Raw genomic sequence first — 17,325 nt, forward strand, 5'->3', positions numbered from 1 at the left:
CTGTGACTCCCTGGCCCTCTGTGATCCCATGCAGAGGATAAACTGTGACATTGACAGCCTGCCTGAGAGCTGCTTTGACAGCGGCTTGTCTACCCTGAGAGATTCCAATGAATATGACTCGGAGGTGGAGTACAAGCACCAGAGGGGATTCCAGAGGTCACATGGCACACAGGAGAGCTTTGGGGGTGATGCTTCAGACACAGACGTAAGCCCCAAAGTCATTTCTCTCCTAGGCCTGATCTTCCATAGAAATACGTATCTCACCCTGTTTGACCTTTATCTGTCATGGGCATTGTTTTAAAGGTTATACATGTGAAACATAGTTGGGAGACTATTTCTCCCTATCAAGTTAGGGAAAACTCTCACAGATTTCCTTTTGCAGCCACTCTGTTTCATAATAGCATTGACTGTTGATTCAGCAGCATATTTTTCTTCTTTTTATTTCATGATGTATATGTGTAATGAAAGACTTTGGTTTTTAACGGCTGACTTTAAAAAAAAAACAGGTTCCTGATATAAGGGATGAAGAGACATATGGCTCAGAAGCCGTGGCTTCCATCCTGGACTGGAAGCCGCAGGAGTCTGCTAGTGAAGGAAGTGTCATCAGCTCCTTGAGAAAGCCCATCTCAGCACTTGCACCACAGGTAGGTGGTTTCAGAGACACTTTTATTCATGAGCACTGTTCATCTTCATGCCATATAACTTACTAAGAAGAAAGCTGGCACTACCTTTGTCATTCACTGTGGCTTCCTTCCCCTAGACAGACATGGTGGATGATAACCATAAATCTTCCAGCTCACAGAAGGCTTACAAGATTGTGCTGGCTGGGGACGCTGCAGTAGGAAAGTCAAGTTTGCTCATGAGACTTTGCAAGAATGAATTTCGAGGAAACACCAGTGCCACCCTGGGTACAGTTCCTTTTTCAGTGGATCATGGGAAAATGACCTTCTTTAGATTGATTCTATTTTCATTAGGGATTATATACAGACACACAGATCTCTCTCTTTCTCTCTCTCTGTATAATAAATATGTATATAGGTAGAGGGGTGTGTGTGTGTGCACACGCACTTGCACACACACGTGTCCTCTATAGAATAGCCCTCTGTTTTGGCTAAGGCCTAAATTTGGGAGAGGAAGACTAGCAAAGGACTGAGGTATCTGCTTACCCAGTGAGATCAACCAAACAAAGTTTAGAGCCAGAGATGACAGATTCATTTATTCAGCAAGCATATCCTGAGTCCTGCTGTGAGCCACATACTGTTGTAGGCACTACGGATACACAATAAACAAAGTCGACTAAATCCCAGCCCACAATGAGGGAAATGGATGAAAAACACATTTTAAAAAATGAGGTTTGGGAGAGGTGCACTTTTACACAGGGTGCCCAGGGAAAGCCTTTCTGATCAGGTGTCGTTTGATGTTGATAAAGTGAGCTTACCGAGAGCCAGTTTGTCATTAAGGTCAAAATCATAGCCAGGTGTATGTTCCCTCCCTTCCTTCACAACGGAATACATGAGTAATACCTCTCAGAACAAGGAAAAAATAGTGTCCTCATTTCCCAAATTTGCATAGTAATCAGTAAAAGGAATTGAAAGAAGATATGCAAATTATCATTTACTTTTCTTCCTTATCTAAAGAGTTCTTATTTTGATAACCAGAAACCTTAGAACAGATTACCTTCTTCACAATGGATCTTTCTAAATTTATGGTTCTCTGTTACACCTTTCAAGATAACAAAGCTGAAGGTTCACTTCAATTTGATTCATAAAAAGCCTACAGTATTTGGTTCGGTTCCTAGAAAGCCTGGCATATATATATATCATATACATGTACTTATGTACATATACATACACACATGTATATACCTGTATATATACATATACATAGGCACATTTATGTGCATGCACACACACAGATATAACTGAGTCCATCTAATTATGTGGACACATAAAACATAGATTTTCCTCTTGTCCATAGATTAAATCCTTCCCCAAGTCAGCCAACCTGCAATAAGCATCTGCACGCACTTGTGTGGTCTGACTTATAATTAGTATGTGAAGGTCACTGTCCTTGAAGGCCAGGTTCATTCCTCTCTGTCTTCCCGAACTTTGGCTTATTGGCTTTTGTCTCATCCTAAAGAGGGCTTGAAAGTAAAAACCAATGGAATTATTTACATCATGTTCTCCATGTTCTCTTAAATTCCTTTTCAGGAGTTGATTTTCAAATGAAAACTCTCATTGTAGACGGAGAGCGAACAGTACTGCAACTCTGGGATACCGCTGGCCAGGAGAGGCAAGTGCTTTCCATAATACTTTGGATTCTGCTGAGTTGCCCAGACAAGCCTTGTAGGATACTTGGTGGTTTTTGTACTCATATAATTCTGATAGAGCACGTTAGAATTTCAAGAATGCTTGTTTTTTTCCACATCCTTTCCTCCTTCGCTGATCCATCAGTCGTGTGAAGAGGATCTTTAAGCTTCCTTTGAACTGGTGAGCCACTGATAAAAAGAGAATGCCCTATCCTAAGGAGAAAATTTCGGTGAGGCAGCATTCCTGAACGTGGCAACAGTGTGAGGAGCTGCATAGCTGGGGCACCACAGAAGATGGAGAGGAGGACCTGTCAGTTCCCTGGTTCAAGGGCAGGGACACAGACCATTGATAAATAGCAGACTTGCATCTGGCTACAGACAGTACCCTGTCTTTCTTTCACTGCTGATGGCCAGAGCATCAAGCATAGGTTTTAATCATATCTAACTCTTAGGGAACAGACTGTATCCATATGGGGGTACCTGCTGACCTCTGTAACCAGGCACCATTCAAGGTGTTCAGATTCAATGGTGAACAGGTGGACACAGACACCTGCCCACACGGAGCTCATATTTTCTAGCAGCATTTGAAAAATATGTGTGGTTAACATAGCTATTTAAGATCCTGTAAAATACTGCACTTGGTTTAGGACAGATAGGGTGAGGTGTGCTCTTCCCCTGGTGAGCCCCCAACACCCTGTGTGTGTGCCCTGTGGTGTTCCACATGGTTAGTTCTCCTACCACCCACCCACAATACTCCCTGCCCACCAGCCAAAAAATAATTTTTCTCTGATGTGCCTCTCCTTCTATCCTTCACACACACCCTTCTGTGTCCCACAGCTGGGTTCTGGTAGTATGTTGTTGAGGTTGAAATTTTTAGAAATTACTATCTCAACCTTGTCGGGGCTATGCTCTGGGGTATGTAGACTTTCTTGGGATTATTTGGTGGAGAAAATGATTGGCTTTTCTAAATCACTAGCCCAGATTCTTATCCTGTTACCTTTCACCAGGTCATTCTAGGCTTCGGGGATGACTATTTCACAGTAATAGGTTGCCATTAGATTCTTCTCAATTGGGGCTTGTTTTAAAAGATGAGGGAAAAAAGTGAGCATAAAGGAGATGAAGAATGAGGCAGCACCAAACTGACTGACTGATTAGAACCATTACGTGCTATTCTCTTTTCCAGATTCAGAAGTATTGCCAAGTCTTATTTCAGAAGAGCGGATGGTGTTTTGCTGCTGTATGATGTTACGTGTGAGAAAAGCTTTCTTAATGTACGAGAATGGGTAGATATGATTGAGGTAAGAATTCAAAACAGAGAACCAAAAAATTACATAGGAGAGCTACAGGCTGTCTCGGGAAATGCTGTTTCTCTTCTTTGTCAAAACGAACTCAATTACAAGCCACTGATCCAGGCTCTCAGGAAGAACTGGATGTGAGAAGCGGGGTTCCCAATGGCACTTGGCAGTACTGGTCTCCTCCTCAGTAGCTGGGCAAGCTCCCACAGAGCTAAGGACACTACTGAAGTGAGCTTCTGGGGTGGGGAAGGAGGGGGAAACTCCTGGGTTTTCTTTTTTCTTTCTTTCTTTTTTTGCGGTACTCGGGCCTCTCACTGCTGTGGCCTCTCCCGCTGCGGAGCACAGGCTCCAGACATGCAGGCTCAGCGGCCATGGCTCACGGGCCCAGCCGCTCCGCGGCTTGTGGGATCTTCCCGGACCGGGGCACGAACCTGCGTCCCCTGCATTGGCAGGCAGACTCTCAACCACTGCGCCACCAGGGAAGCCCTGTCTTCATTTTTAAAGGATGGTTTTTCTGACTCTATAATTATTTGTTGACTTTGTTATACAGCAGAAACTAACACAACATTGTAAAGCAATTTTACTCCAATAAAGATGTTAAAAAAAAAAAAAAAAAGAATCCATACCTAGACACATCATGGTTGAATTGCTAAAAGCCAAAACAAAGAGAAAATGTTGAAAGCAAGAGAAAAATCACTCATTGTGTACAGAGGAACCACAATACAATAATGACTCATCATCAGAAACGAGTCCAAAAGGCAGTGAAGTGGCATAATTTCATTGTTTTTGAGGCTCATTTCTTGATGCTGTATCAGGTGTGGTACCAAAGTGGATGAGCACCTGGATGTTTTTAGGCACCACAGTCATTTCTCAGTGAGGGCTGCTGCTTCGCTTGTTTAGGAGCTATAAACCTGTTTTTCTAGTCAGGTTGTCTTCTGTTCTCATAGCCTGCTCAGGGGGATATGTCCTTACTGACCCCTTCGTTTTACAGATAGGGAAATGGAGGCAGAAACGGGAAAGAGACTGCCTGATTTCATGCAGCCGGCGAGCGGCCAGGTGGTGGGAGGGACAGAGTCTCAAACTTAACTCTGCCTCTCACATCTTACATTCTGCCAGCCAGCTCCTCTATGAATGCCAGGACAGACAGTGCAACAGTATGCATATGCTGATTTGGGAGCATTATCCTGAGAATCTGTTACTTTGAATGACTGCTCCTTGACTCTTCACAAGAAAAATGTTGACATTTAGGGCCTTCTGATTTTGCTTTTGTTGTAAAGCCAAATAGCAGCGAGTGTGGAACTCTCAGACTCCATTTTTGTCCCATTATAGCTGAGGGAATATTTGTGTGTTTTGTACTTGCAATAATGAAGTTGACTTGTAATCACCACTGTTTGGAGTGAAAATTATAGAAAATTATGTGGGCACTACAGCCAAATGTAATTCTGGGGTCGCGCCTCTTGAGTTTGGTATTAGTTTGTATAGTGGCAAGGGTGATGGAGTCAGTTTGGACCACCTCTGGCCCTTACAACGTCTTATTTAACCTCTCTGAATTTCAGTGTTCTGATCTGGAGATCTGGAAAAGGTTTGGCTCCTTTTAGAGATATTTTGAGGTTTAAATAACATCATGTGGCATATAAGGGGCATTCAGAAATGGTAGCTGTTGTCGTCATCAACCTCATAACTTGTCCAATGTTTCACGTATGCACAATTTCTTTCTTTTCTCCATGGTAGGATGCAGCCCATAACAGCATTCCTATCATGTTGGTAGGAAACAAGGCTGATCTTCGTGATGCTGCTGAAGCGGAAGGACAAAAATGTGTCCCAGGGTACTTTGGAGAAAAACTGGCCATGGTAAGAGTAAGAGTGGGTCCAAATTGGGAGGGACCTTTCACTTCTGTCTACATTTGCTGAAGAGGCTGTTTGACAAACTCCACTCTGTTTGATAAGTCTTCTGTCCCTATACAGGCAGAACTCCCAGTGGCCCCTATCCGTCCCATGAATGTAAATAATTACACCAAGAGTTAAATCCCTTGTGGAGGTAAAACAATCACATGATCATTTTCCCCCACTGAGTACCAATGACAAAGAGGATGCAAAATTATCCTGTCTTCCTCCTCACTCTTCCCCAGTTCCTGGAATCCTTCTCTACTCCTGGAACCTAGGTAAAGGAAGAAGAATGGGTGTCCTGTTCTGAAAAGATGGGTTTGGTTCCAGAGGGTCACTGTGCCAAGGGGCAGCAGGTGCAGTGTGTCACCTGGGTAAAGGGGTGAAGAGAATTGGAAGACTCATTCTTTTCTCTAAGATTTGTAGTCAGTTGGAATAGTATAAAATTATTTTTGGCTATGCATTTGTACAAAGGATGGACCTCATTTCTGTCCAGATTATTATTGTGGGCAGTGTTTATTCTCTCATTATTATCATTGTGTCAGGAATGCTACGTGGCCCTCTTACGACTTGTCTTACCCAAACAAGGAACCAGATGCTCCTTAGGTCAAATATGAAGTTCTTATCGTAACAGTCCCATCTGACATTGCTGTCATTGTTGTCTGTCATCAGCATGAAAGGACTGCTCTGTAACATATACATGTGAACTTTAAAAAGAAGTTTCAATTCCACTATTCTAAGTTGGAATTGTTTCTTGTTCTAAACTTTAGAACTGTGAGACAAATATGATAAACGTCAAAACTAGGCAGTGAAATACAGAAGAGTTCCATTCAACACATATTGAATTGTATCCACCATGTAAAAAAGCACTTCATTGTGAGCTGAGCAAAGGGTAGAGAACAAAGGAAACCGTCCTTGTCCTCACGTAGTTTACTGTGTGGGGGAGACAGATGTTAAACACACATAATCCACATATTCCCCTAGAGAGCTCATAATTCCTGGCCACATGCCAATTTTATTCCCTCCCCCACAGTTTCTCAGATTTCCCAAGGTTTGCTTATTTATTATGCATCTCATGTCCTCCACCCTCCTGCATCCTCAAAGGCCATCTCTATTTCACCCTATAACATCCTGGCTATGAAACTCAGCAGCAGCACTACCCATTTCTACTAGAAATACATTCATTTGGGGTATTTTTTAGATTTTCTATGGATTTGGGGGCTCATGGGTAAAGGTTTCACGGTAGTCTTTCCCCATTGTTTGGTTCTTCATTCTCTCCCTGCTCCGGAGCACCCATCACATCCTGCCCATATCCCACAGAGGACTGTGTCGCCCACACCCAGCCCCACAGCACACATAATTCTCCTTTCCTAAAGGAAACTGTCTCCAGCTTTTAGACAAAGACACACAAAAATAACCTCATCATTTACAACTGCGGCAAGTGCTATGCTGGAAAAATACATGCATCAAGAGGTTTTACAGTAGGAAGACCTAATACCAACTTTTCAGAGTTAGAAAACAATCTTAACTTCAAGGGAGGATTACCTAAAAATCTACAAGGTAGGTAAAAGTCAGCCTGGGGAAAGGGTTACTAGGGATATGGGATAACCTAGGTAGTGGTAACAGCAGGTGAAAAGGTCCTGAGGTAGGAGGGAATTTGGAGTGTTGGGGAAATAGAGGGACGGCCAGGGTAACATGAGCACTGAAAGTGAGGGAGAGTGGTGGCAGGTAAAACTGGGAGGTTGGCTGGGGCCACGTACAAGGTAGGCCTTGTCGGCCAGGTAAGCATTTCAACATTGCTTGAGAGGTATGGGAAGCATCGAAAGGTCTGAAGCAGGAGAATGATATGATCAGTGATTGTATGTATAACCACTGGGAGGTTAAATAATAGACTAGAAAATGTCCATTGGTTTTAGCAACACAGAGGCTGCTGAATCTTGATAGGAAAAGATGATAGATTGAAGGGGGGGGGGCGGGATGTGTGTTAGCTGCCAGCCAAAAGGAGACATATTTTTGATGGACATTTAATTCCTAAGTGGTTACCTTAAGCTATCATTTTTCTCTCTCTCAAATTATTTGATAGAGAACATTTGGTAGTATGTGTGACACTTGGATATAAGAGCCTTAAACCATGAAATTTTGTATTGTGGGATTTTTTTTTTTTGGATGCAAAATAAAAAGCCTCTGACTAGGAACCGTTCCTGGAATAAGTAGGCTCAAACCTGTTTTTTTTTTTAAAGTCTTGAAACTCAATCCAATTTCTTAACTATTAGTTTTAGCATATTCAACAGGGCAATATTTTTATTTTATTTTATTGGTTTTAAAAGCGAACATTCCAGGAAACCTAATCAAAGCCTTCATTTAATGGTAATAATATATGTTTTTTACAGACCTATGGGGCATTATTTTGTGAAACAAGCGCCAAAGACGGTTCGAATATAGTGGAAGCTGTTCTCCACCTTACTCGGTAAAGTTTTGCCTTATATTTGGAAAACTGGATGTAGGATTGAATTTTCACTTAGCTGTCTTATGTGTCAAATTTCTTGACCATAATGTGAATCTACATGTGAAAACACTGTCTTGTCTTTCAGTAGTGGTTGGAGAAACAAACATAGTTTTTATAAAAAACTGGTATATGCTGCTTGTTCACTGTGAACATTGGCAAAATACCTCTACTGCCAAACAAAGCAGGTGCATCTGAGGTGTCATTGACATTTCTGCAAAATGTCCCCACAAAGCTAATAGCTGACGTGTGTGAATCACTTCTAGGAACCAGATTTTAAACACAAGAGACTATTATGAATATAACTATCTATTATATTATGACATTTTCCAAGGTAAAGGAAAAAGAACTCAACAAAACAAATTGTATATCATGCCAGTTGGAAGCACTTTGTTTACATTATTATCCAGGTAATTATTAAGCTAAGGCAATGGTGTTAATAATAAATAACATTTTGGGATGTGGATTAGAATGAAAATTGCATCACTGAGGAACTTGGTTTTAACTGTATTTTAATCCTTGCAGTATTCTTAGGAAATAACAATGTTTTCTGCTGGATTTACTTCTCTGCCTAGTTTTCTGCCACAGATGAAAAAATGATTCTTTGCTGATCTAAAGGGATTCAATACACCCCCAAAAAAGAAAGAAAAAATATAAAAATGCGCATTAACAAAATCCAGCCAATGATCCTTAATTGCTGACAAAGCAAAAACATAATTTTAGGCATGTAGAGATTTGTGAGATTCTGACTTTATAAGAATCTTAACTTTAGTACAGTAAGGAGCTCCATGCTACCTTAGCTTCAGGCAGAGAGTGCTGAATTGCTGCCTGGGCTGAGCAGGAAGGGATGCTGCAGGCCAGGCCCTCCGCATGGCTGCCGGCTTCTGCCCAGCACGTTGGAGGACTGTAGTGTCAGGAGGCTCAAAGTCCAATCTTAAATCTACCCCGAACAGCTGTGGAGTCTTGACTAAGTCCCTGTCTTCCTTTAGGCATCTCTAATCTGTACAATGAGGGAAAGGGCTAAAGAAAATGATCCCTAAGGCCCCTTCTAGTTCTGACAGTCTGTGATTCCATATATAATAGCCTGGACTCTACTGAATAACATAATCACTGTTTAATGCGGAATTGTCTTGTGGGGTCATGTTACAGTTAAATGACTCCAAATTGCCCCGGTCACACCCAGAGTGCAGAATTGATCCTCTTTATTATATCATAAAGATAGGAGAGCCAACGGCCTTTTCCCCTGGTGCTCCTGCTGGCATGTTGGGTCAGCCCAGCAGCCTCCCTGTTGACAGTGCAGCTTCTTTACTTAAAACACCTGTGTGGGGCTTCCCTGGTGGCACAGTGGTTGAGAGTCCACCTGCCGATGCAGGGGACACGGGTTCATGCCTCGGTCTGGGAAGATCCCACATGCCACGGAGTGGCTAGGCCTGTGAACCATGGCCGCTGAGCCTGCACGTCCGGAGCCTGTGCTCCACAACAGGAGAGGCCACAACAGTGAGAGGCCCACGTACCGCAAAAAAAAAAAAAAAAAAACTGTGTGCAGGAGCATTCTGATAACAAGGTCACTTCTTGTGAATCACTTATCAAGGAGCTTTTTAAATTGTTGCTATTGCATTATGGGCTGGTTTGAGGCCTCTAGGTTAGTTATGTTAACAATGTGTTAAACAGGAAAATTATAAGTAAACCAAACATGTAAAGACTTTAATTTGCTTTATACTGTGTCATCAGATTGCTTGTCAAAATACCCAAGTCTTAAATGAAAATGGTGTCGTTTCCACAAGTGAAATTACCACTTTAAAAAGTTTTACAGCTTTCAGAACGTTATGTATAATAGTAACTCCCCTTCAAACCATGTTATGTCATAAAACTTGAACTAGAACAGTTTATGGGTTTGCACTGTCTGAAACAGTACTTGTTTTTGAAGGAAGGCCACAAATGTTTGGTTAACAACCTGAACTCCTCTGCTTTTTCTTGGAAAATCCTGTCTATCCCAGGAAAAGTTTCTCCTAGAAATGCAGTTTCCCTGTAGGGCTGATAGACATTCATTCCAACCATTGTCCACTGGTAAGTAAATCTGCCATCACTAGAGCCACAGGCTTTAAACATTTTTCAATAGATTCAAGTACAACAGGCATTAAACTGGTCAATGGCCTAAAATTTGAGAAAAAAATGAAAAGCTCGGGCTGATGTATCAGTTCAGTGCCATTGCTCAGCCCACTGGGGATAAATCTGTCCATAAGATTGAGTCATTTAAAATGCAGTTGTTAAGTATATGGCAGTTTGGGGTGAGGTAATTTAATTTTCCCAGCCTTAAACCTGTTTTAGATGTTTGGAATTATATCTTCCTGATTTCCTTAAAGTGGGAGATGCTTGCATCTTTGGTAGATTAAAGAAACTGAAGGCCACGTGAACAATATGGGTACCTATTATTTCTCCTTTAATATTTGCTTTCAATGTTCAGTAATGTCTGCATTATTATCATTTCTGCTCAGTATGAAAGCCCTGTAGAGATATCAGGTTATGTAAGATAGGCTGTGCAATTTAACGTTAGAGAAAAAAAACAAAACAAAATACATGACCAGGCAGCCATATGATATGTAACTTACAGAGGCCTTTTAGACCTTCCAGAAGGGAGAGATGTGAGTTGTCTTGTGAAGATGCTATGTTTACTAAACCCATTGTACAGATAAGAAAATTGAAAATTAGAATGCTTCATCAGCTTGCTCAAAGTGACACAGTACTAAATGGCAAAATTGGGACTTTTCACTACTCTGAATCTCTAGCTTGCCTTTTAAATGTTGGTAATCTCAGGATTCTATTCTGCACTCTCTTCCTCTTACTCTTTCTCTCTCTGCCTTATGTCTTCCACCACCATGGTTTCTAGAACTATGTCTAGAAGGTGACTTCTAATTTCTGTATTTTTAACTCCCATCTTTTTTTAAAATTCCACAACTATATTCCCACCCACCAACAAATGAAAATTCCATAGGTATGACTGATCCAACATATCTAAACCCTAATGTGTTCATTTTTCTTTAAAATTGTTCCTTATTCTATACTCCGGTTCTCAGGAAACTACTAACATTATAATTCAAAAAGAGTAACCTAGAGTCAGTCTTGACTCCTTCCTCTTTCTTCATCATCTGCCTCTAGTGGGTTCTGGGGCCCTACTGATTCAGTGACCTCTCTGCAATCTTCCTTCAGTCCCTCCCCCCCACACCCTGTTCTGCTTCAGGCTTCAAAATTTCCTACCCCATTTAGTGCACGAGGGACCTAAGTTTCTGCCTCAGAGTTTCTCCAGCATCAGTTCATCCTCCACCCTGTAATCAGGGTAATCTCTGTAAATAAAAATCCAATTAAGACCTTCTTGCTTGCACCCCACATTGGTGCCCTACCTACAGCATAGAGTCCAGCCTCCTTAGCAAATGGCTAATGGTCCCCCAGAGCCCAGTTCACCTACCTTTCTATTTGCATCTCTTATCTTGCTTCCCAAATGAATGATGATCTATAGACACAGCAAACTTTGCTTCCGGTCATAGCCAAGTTCTTTTATGCCTCTTTGCCTCTATACATGCTATTCCCTGCACCTGGAATCTCTCTTCCTCATTAAATGACAGTGAATTCCTATCCCACCAAGAGATCGGCTCCACTGTGCTTGTGTGTTAGCAGCTCTCGGAGACCTGGTAATGATTTATTTAGAAGACATCTGGCTTTCTCTCAAAGCTCACTAGTCAAGAGGGACTTCCTTGGTAGTCCAGTGGTTAATACTCCATACTTCCAATGCAGGGGGCCCAGGTTCGATCCCTGGTCAGGGAACTAGATCCTGCATGCCACAACTAAAGATCCTGCATGCTGCAACTAACAACATCCCGCATGCTGCAACTAAAGATCCCCTATGCCACAAGGAATATCCCGTGTGCCACAACTAAGACCCGGTACAGCCAAATTAAAAAAAAAAAAAATTACAATTTAAAAAGAAAGCTCACTAGTTGAGGATCCCAGAGTTTGGCATAAATCGGACATTTGTTGAATGACCAAATGGTCAAGATTTTGCATTTGGAAGTTGTATTAGTGTTCTATTGTCACTGTAACAGATTCCTACTAGCCTAGTGCTTTAAGCAATAAAAATAATAGTTCTGGAGGTCAGAAGTCTGAACCAAGTCTTACAGGGTGTTATGGGGTTGAACTGTGTATCCTTCTTTTCTTGAGTCTTTATTTCTTATCTGTGAAAGTAAGACATTGATGCTCACCTGTTACCTGTCAGCATGTGTGTGTGTTGTGTGTTTTAAATAAGGACTATGTGAAAACATGTAACACAGCATTAACTGGTCTCCAGCAAGAACCAGTTTCCCTTTTGTTTCCTACTCACAGTGCAGTGGTTTTCAAAGGTTAGCACATATCAGCTCCTTTTGGAGCTGTGCTGACCAGTTTAGTAGCCACTAGCCACCTGAAGTGTGGCTAATCCAAGCTGAGATGTGCTGGATGTATTAAATAAATACTGGGTTTTGAAGACAGTATAAAAATTGTATTCAGACTATACTACAAAGCTACAGTAATCAAGACAGTATGGTACTGGCACAAAAACAGAAATATAGATCAATGGAACAGGATAGAAAGCCCAGAGATAAACCCATGCACATATGGTCACCTTATCTTTGATAAAGGAGGCAGGAATGTACAGTGGAGAAAGGACAGCCTCTTCAATAAGTGGTGCTGGGAAAACTGGACAGGTACATCTAAAAGTATGCGATTAGATCACACCCTAACACCATACACAAAAATAAGCTCAAAATGGATTAAAGACCTAAATGTAAGGCCAGAAACTATCAAACTCTTAGAGGAAAACATAGGCAGGACACTCTATGACATAAATCACAGCAAGATCCTTTTTGACCCACCTCCTAGAGAAATGGAAATAAAAACAAAAATAAACAAATGGGACCTAATGAAACTTCAAAGCTTTTGCACAGCAAAGGAAACCATAAACAAGACCAAAAGACAACCCTCAGAATGGAAGAAAATATTTGCAAATGAAGCAACTGACAAAGGATTAATCTCCAAAATTTATAAGCAGCTCATGCAGCTCAATAACAAAAAAAACAAACAACCCAATCCAAAAATGGGCAGAAGACCTAAACAGACATTTCTCCAAAGATATACAGACTGCCAACAAACACATGAAAGAATGCTCAACATCATTAATCATTAGAGAAATGCAAATCAAAACTACAATGAGATATCATCTCACACCAGTGAGAATGGCCGTCATCAAAAAATCTAGAAACAATAAATGCTGGAAAGGGTGTGGAGAAAAGGGAACCCTCTTGCACTGTTGGTGGGAATGTGAATTGGTACAGCCTCTGTGGAGAACAGTATGGAGGTTCCTTAAAAAACTACAAATAGAATTACCATATGACCCAGCAATCCCACTACTGGGCCTATACCCTGAGAAAACCATAATTCAAAAAGAGTCATGTACCAAAATGTTCATTGCAGCTCAATTTACAGTAGCCCGGAGATGGAAACAACCTAAGTGTCCATCATCAGATGAATGGATAAAGAAGATGTGGCACATATATACAATGGAATATTACTCAGCCATAAAAAGAAACGAAATTGAGCTATTTGTAATGAGGTGGATAGACCTAGAGTCTGTCATACAGAGTGAAGTAAGTCAGGAAGAGAGAGACAAATACCATATGCTAACACGTATATATGGAATTTAAGAAAAAAAAATGTCATGAAGAACGTAGGGGTAAGACAGGAATAAAGACCTACTAGAGAATGGACTTGAGGATATGGGGAGGGGGAAGGGTAAGCTGGGACAAAGCGAGAGAGAGGCATGGACATATATACACTACCAAACATAAGGTAGATAGCTAGTGGGAAGCAGCCGCATAGCACAGGGATATCAGCTCAGTGCTTCGTGACCGCATGGAGGGGTGGGATAGGGAGGGTGGGAGGGAGGGAGATGCAAGAGGGAAGAGATATGGGAACATATGTATATGTATAACTGATTCATTTTGTTGTAAAGCAGAAACTAACACACCATTGTAAAGCAATTATACTCCAATAAAGATGTTAAAAAAAACTGTAAAATAGCTCATTAATATTTTTATTGGTAACATGCTAAAATGATATTTTTGTAGTACTGAGTTAAATAATATATGTTAATAGAGTTAATTTCACCTATTTCTCTTTACATTTTTTACTGTGGCTGCTAAAAAATTTTAAATTACATATGTGAATTACATTCTATTTCTATTGAACAGCGTTGCTGTGCCGGGAATATGCCAATTCCCAGGATCTACTGCTCTGTAACAAGCCACCCAAAATGTAGTCGCCTAGAACAAGACCACTTTTTATTTTTTGAAATTACCAGAAGTGACTGGATCTCACTGGAGGGTCCGTGACTGCGCTCCCTCAGGTGTCTCATGCATTTGCGGTCGTGGACACCGCTGTGGCTCGGTCTGATGTCTGCGGCCAGGGGGCTCCTCCCTGTGGCATCTCAGCCCCCTGGACCTCTCTGCTGCCCTCTCTCCAGTGAGGAACACTGGGCTTCGTAAATGGCAGCTCAAAATGGTCAGGCCTTTATTAATGCCTGGCTTGGAAGTTTTAGCACACCATTTCCTCACCATTTTATTGGTCTGAGCAGTCACAGAGCTGGTGCTGACTATGGGGGAGTGACACAAGCTTCACCACTTAATGGGGGGCACCAGACACTGACAGCGGGGGCAGAACTCTTGGGGGTTGTCTTGGGAACAAGCTGTCACACTCTCCTTACCCACAGTTTGCCATTCAGCTTGTCTAAGGTGGGACTTCAGGATGTGAGTATTTCACAAGCATCCCCAGGGACAGGAGACTTCCCTAGGGGGCTTTCATAAGATCATGGAGATCTTTGGTCCAGTGTTGCCTCTAGCAGTTATTTCTAAAAGAAATTTAGGAAGAGGCAAAAGGAAGACATTTTTTCTGGATTTTAACCATCTGTTGTTATCTCCACGATCTTGTATGATTACAGAATGGTTATAAAGTCATCATTGCTTTTGTTAATGTTAAGCATTAGCTGGGGGTGGGAGCCAGGTTCCAGGGTCCTAAGGAGTGACCTGTGCGTGTGCAGACTATAAGCCATGCAAAACCACAGGAGACAGCAAGAGTAGTCTGTGTGTGTGCATGTGTGTGTGTGCACATGTGTATAGGCACCTGGGCATGTGTGTGTGTGTGTGTGTGTGTGTGTGTGTACATGCATGAGTGTGTGGCCTGGTACTGAGAATGTGAGCGCTGGAGCCCACCTGCGTGGCCACTTCTCCAGCTGTGTAACCTAAGGGAAATTTCTTAACTTTTTTTTGCCTCTGTTTCCTCACATAAAATGGGGCACAACAAAATCATATAGTTGTTGTGAGGATTAAATAGGTCAACACCTACAAAGCACTTAGAACACTGTCTGGATGGCACACAGCAAGTGCTCAGCAGTGCTCTTTTATTTCTACAGAGTTGTTTATGGTTCAGTTTTATACCTCAGTAATCTCCTTTCTCTCTGTGTCTCTCTCTCCCTCCAGGGAAGTGAAAAAAAGAACTGATGAGGATGACAGCAAATCCATTACCAATCTGAGTGGGACCAGTTCCAAAAAGTCAACCCAGATGAAGAATTGTTGCAATGGTTAAATCCAAAAGATCCTTGGCCCACGAAGCCTTCATTCCCGGAGTACTGAATGTACGTGACTTATTTGCTTCCTACATGGAGTGGTACGTCCTACAGGCCCTGTCGTATGGAGAGTTACAGTGTGGGAAATCTGAACTGTGCTCTCAGGTCCCTCCAGAACCTCAGCTCTTTTTTGCTATGTTTCAATGAGTGATTTGGGCCCCCTGGTTAAATATACCTGTCTTATCCTTACAAAGTCTTAACAGATAATGTGTAAATGTTTTTAAAGCGGTTAAAAAAAAAAAAATGCTCAGATCAAAGCTATAGAAGAAATTCACTGACATAATTAGGTTCATGTGGTAAATAACCTATGACATTTACTTCCAATATTCAATACTAGAAAACTAATAAAAGGAGGTTACCATCCTAGCTTTGCTGTAAACTAGCCTTGTGGTCTCAGACATGTCGCCAACCCACATTAGATCCATTTCCTCATCTGTAAACAAGCAGCTTAGCCTTTCAGGCCTCGGCCCTCTCAGCTCTGTAGCTCTTTAAGGAGTGAGAAGGAGAGCATGATGGCCCACAGTTAATAAGGACTCTGCTTATCTGTACTTTTTAAATATTGGGGTATTAATTTTTCTCACTTCTTGTACAAGAACAGAATTTGAGAAAAAATGGTAATGTTTTAAGCTCAGGTGGAGACAGAAAAATCTATTTTTTATGTATAAAGAAAGAAAACAAAATAGTTGTTTTGGGGGACAAAAATAGTTTGTATATAAAAGAGGGTATTTTTTAATCTCAGAATACTTATAAAGTCAATGGTTTGAATTCACTGTTAAAAATTCTAATGAAAAAATATAAAGCTACATGCAACTGAAAATACAATGCCCAGGAAAGTTGTCACACTTCACTTAAAAAAAAAAACACCAGCAAGAGACTGCCAGGGGCTGGTAAAAGGGAGGAACTGACAGTGAGTACTAATGGGTCTATGGTTGCTTTGCAGGATAATGAGAATGTTCTGGAATTATATTGTGGTAATGTTGCACAACTTGGTGAATATACTAAACCCCACTAAACTGTATAGTTTAAATGGTGAATTTTATGGTATGTGAATTATATCTCATTCAAAAAATACACTAGTATTGATTTAACATTTTGCCGAATGAAAATATGCATGCTCAAACCTCCCCATGGTTTACCCATGGTTTAAGAGTATAATCTCCAGAAAAACGCAAATCCCCTAACTCCCTGGTTGCCAGCATTCTCCTCCTTAAATAATGAACAGTGAAAGAAATGTTATGTGTAGTTTTGGAAAATCACCTCTTTTGAAGAGGAATTGTGGTTAGGGTACAGGTAACTCAGAGTCCTTTGTTTCAGGTGATTAGGGACTCATCCTCACCAACAGCCTGATAGATTTTGCCCTCCTAGAAGCCGTACTGCCTCCCAGACTTCCCCACTGAAATGTCTCCAAAAGCCAAAGGAGTCAGTATCTGACCCCAGGGTGGGTCAGCAAGGCATGCTCTTTGGTTTTTGGTTTTGGTTTTCAGTGGCCTGAACCAGCTAAGTTATTCCCAACTAGAGTCTTGAACTTACCTTTCTTTGTTCATAGGTCCAGGCCCCAAGTAGCCTGCTGAAAAAACTTAAATAATAGCTCTTATTTATTGTAATACATAAGCTAAAAACATCCCTCTTG

At 41.4% G+C, this 17,325-nt stretch overlaps 1 protein-coding gene across 1 annotated transcript in view; it reads left to right on the plus strand.

Moving 5' to 3' along the window:
- The window catches only part of RASEF (RAS and EF-hand domain containing), a 71,306-nt gene extending 55,381 nt beyond the window's left edge, over positions 1 to 15,925 (plus strand). The window contains exons 10-17 of the mRNA XM_007470746.1: positions 1 to 205; positions 507 to 644; positions 761 to 908; positions 2,211 to 2,292; positions 3,492 to 3,606; positions 5,335 to 5,454; positions 7,878 to 7,954; positions 15,550 to 15,925. The exon at positions 1 to 205 is cut by the window's left edge and continues 24 nt beyond it. Of these exons, the coding sequence (XP_007470808.1) occupies positions 1 to 205; positions 507 to 644; positions 761 to 908; positions 2,211 to 2,292; positions 3,492 to 3,606; positions 5,335 to 5,454; positions 7,878 to 7,954; positions 15,550 to 15,655 (991 nt within the window). The 3' untranslated portion in view covers positions 15,656 to 15,925. The remainder of the gene's footprint in view (positions 206 to 506; positions 645 to 760; positions 909 to 2,210; positions 2,293 to 3,491; positions 3,607 to 5,334; positions 5,455 to 7,877; positions 7,955 to 15,549) is intronic.
- Positions 15,926 to 17,325: the final 1,400 nt, after the last annotated feature.

The sequence above is a fragment of the Lipotes vexillifer genome, unplaced genomic scaffold (assembly GCF_000442215.2).
Source record: "Lipotes vexillifer unplaced genomic scaffold, Lipotes_vexillifer_v1.1 scaffold2225, whole genome shotgun sequence".
Classification (NCBI taxonomy): domain Eukaryota; kingdom Metazoa; phylum Chordata; class Mammalia; order Artiodactyla; family Lipotidae; genus Lipotes; species Lipotes vexillifer.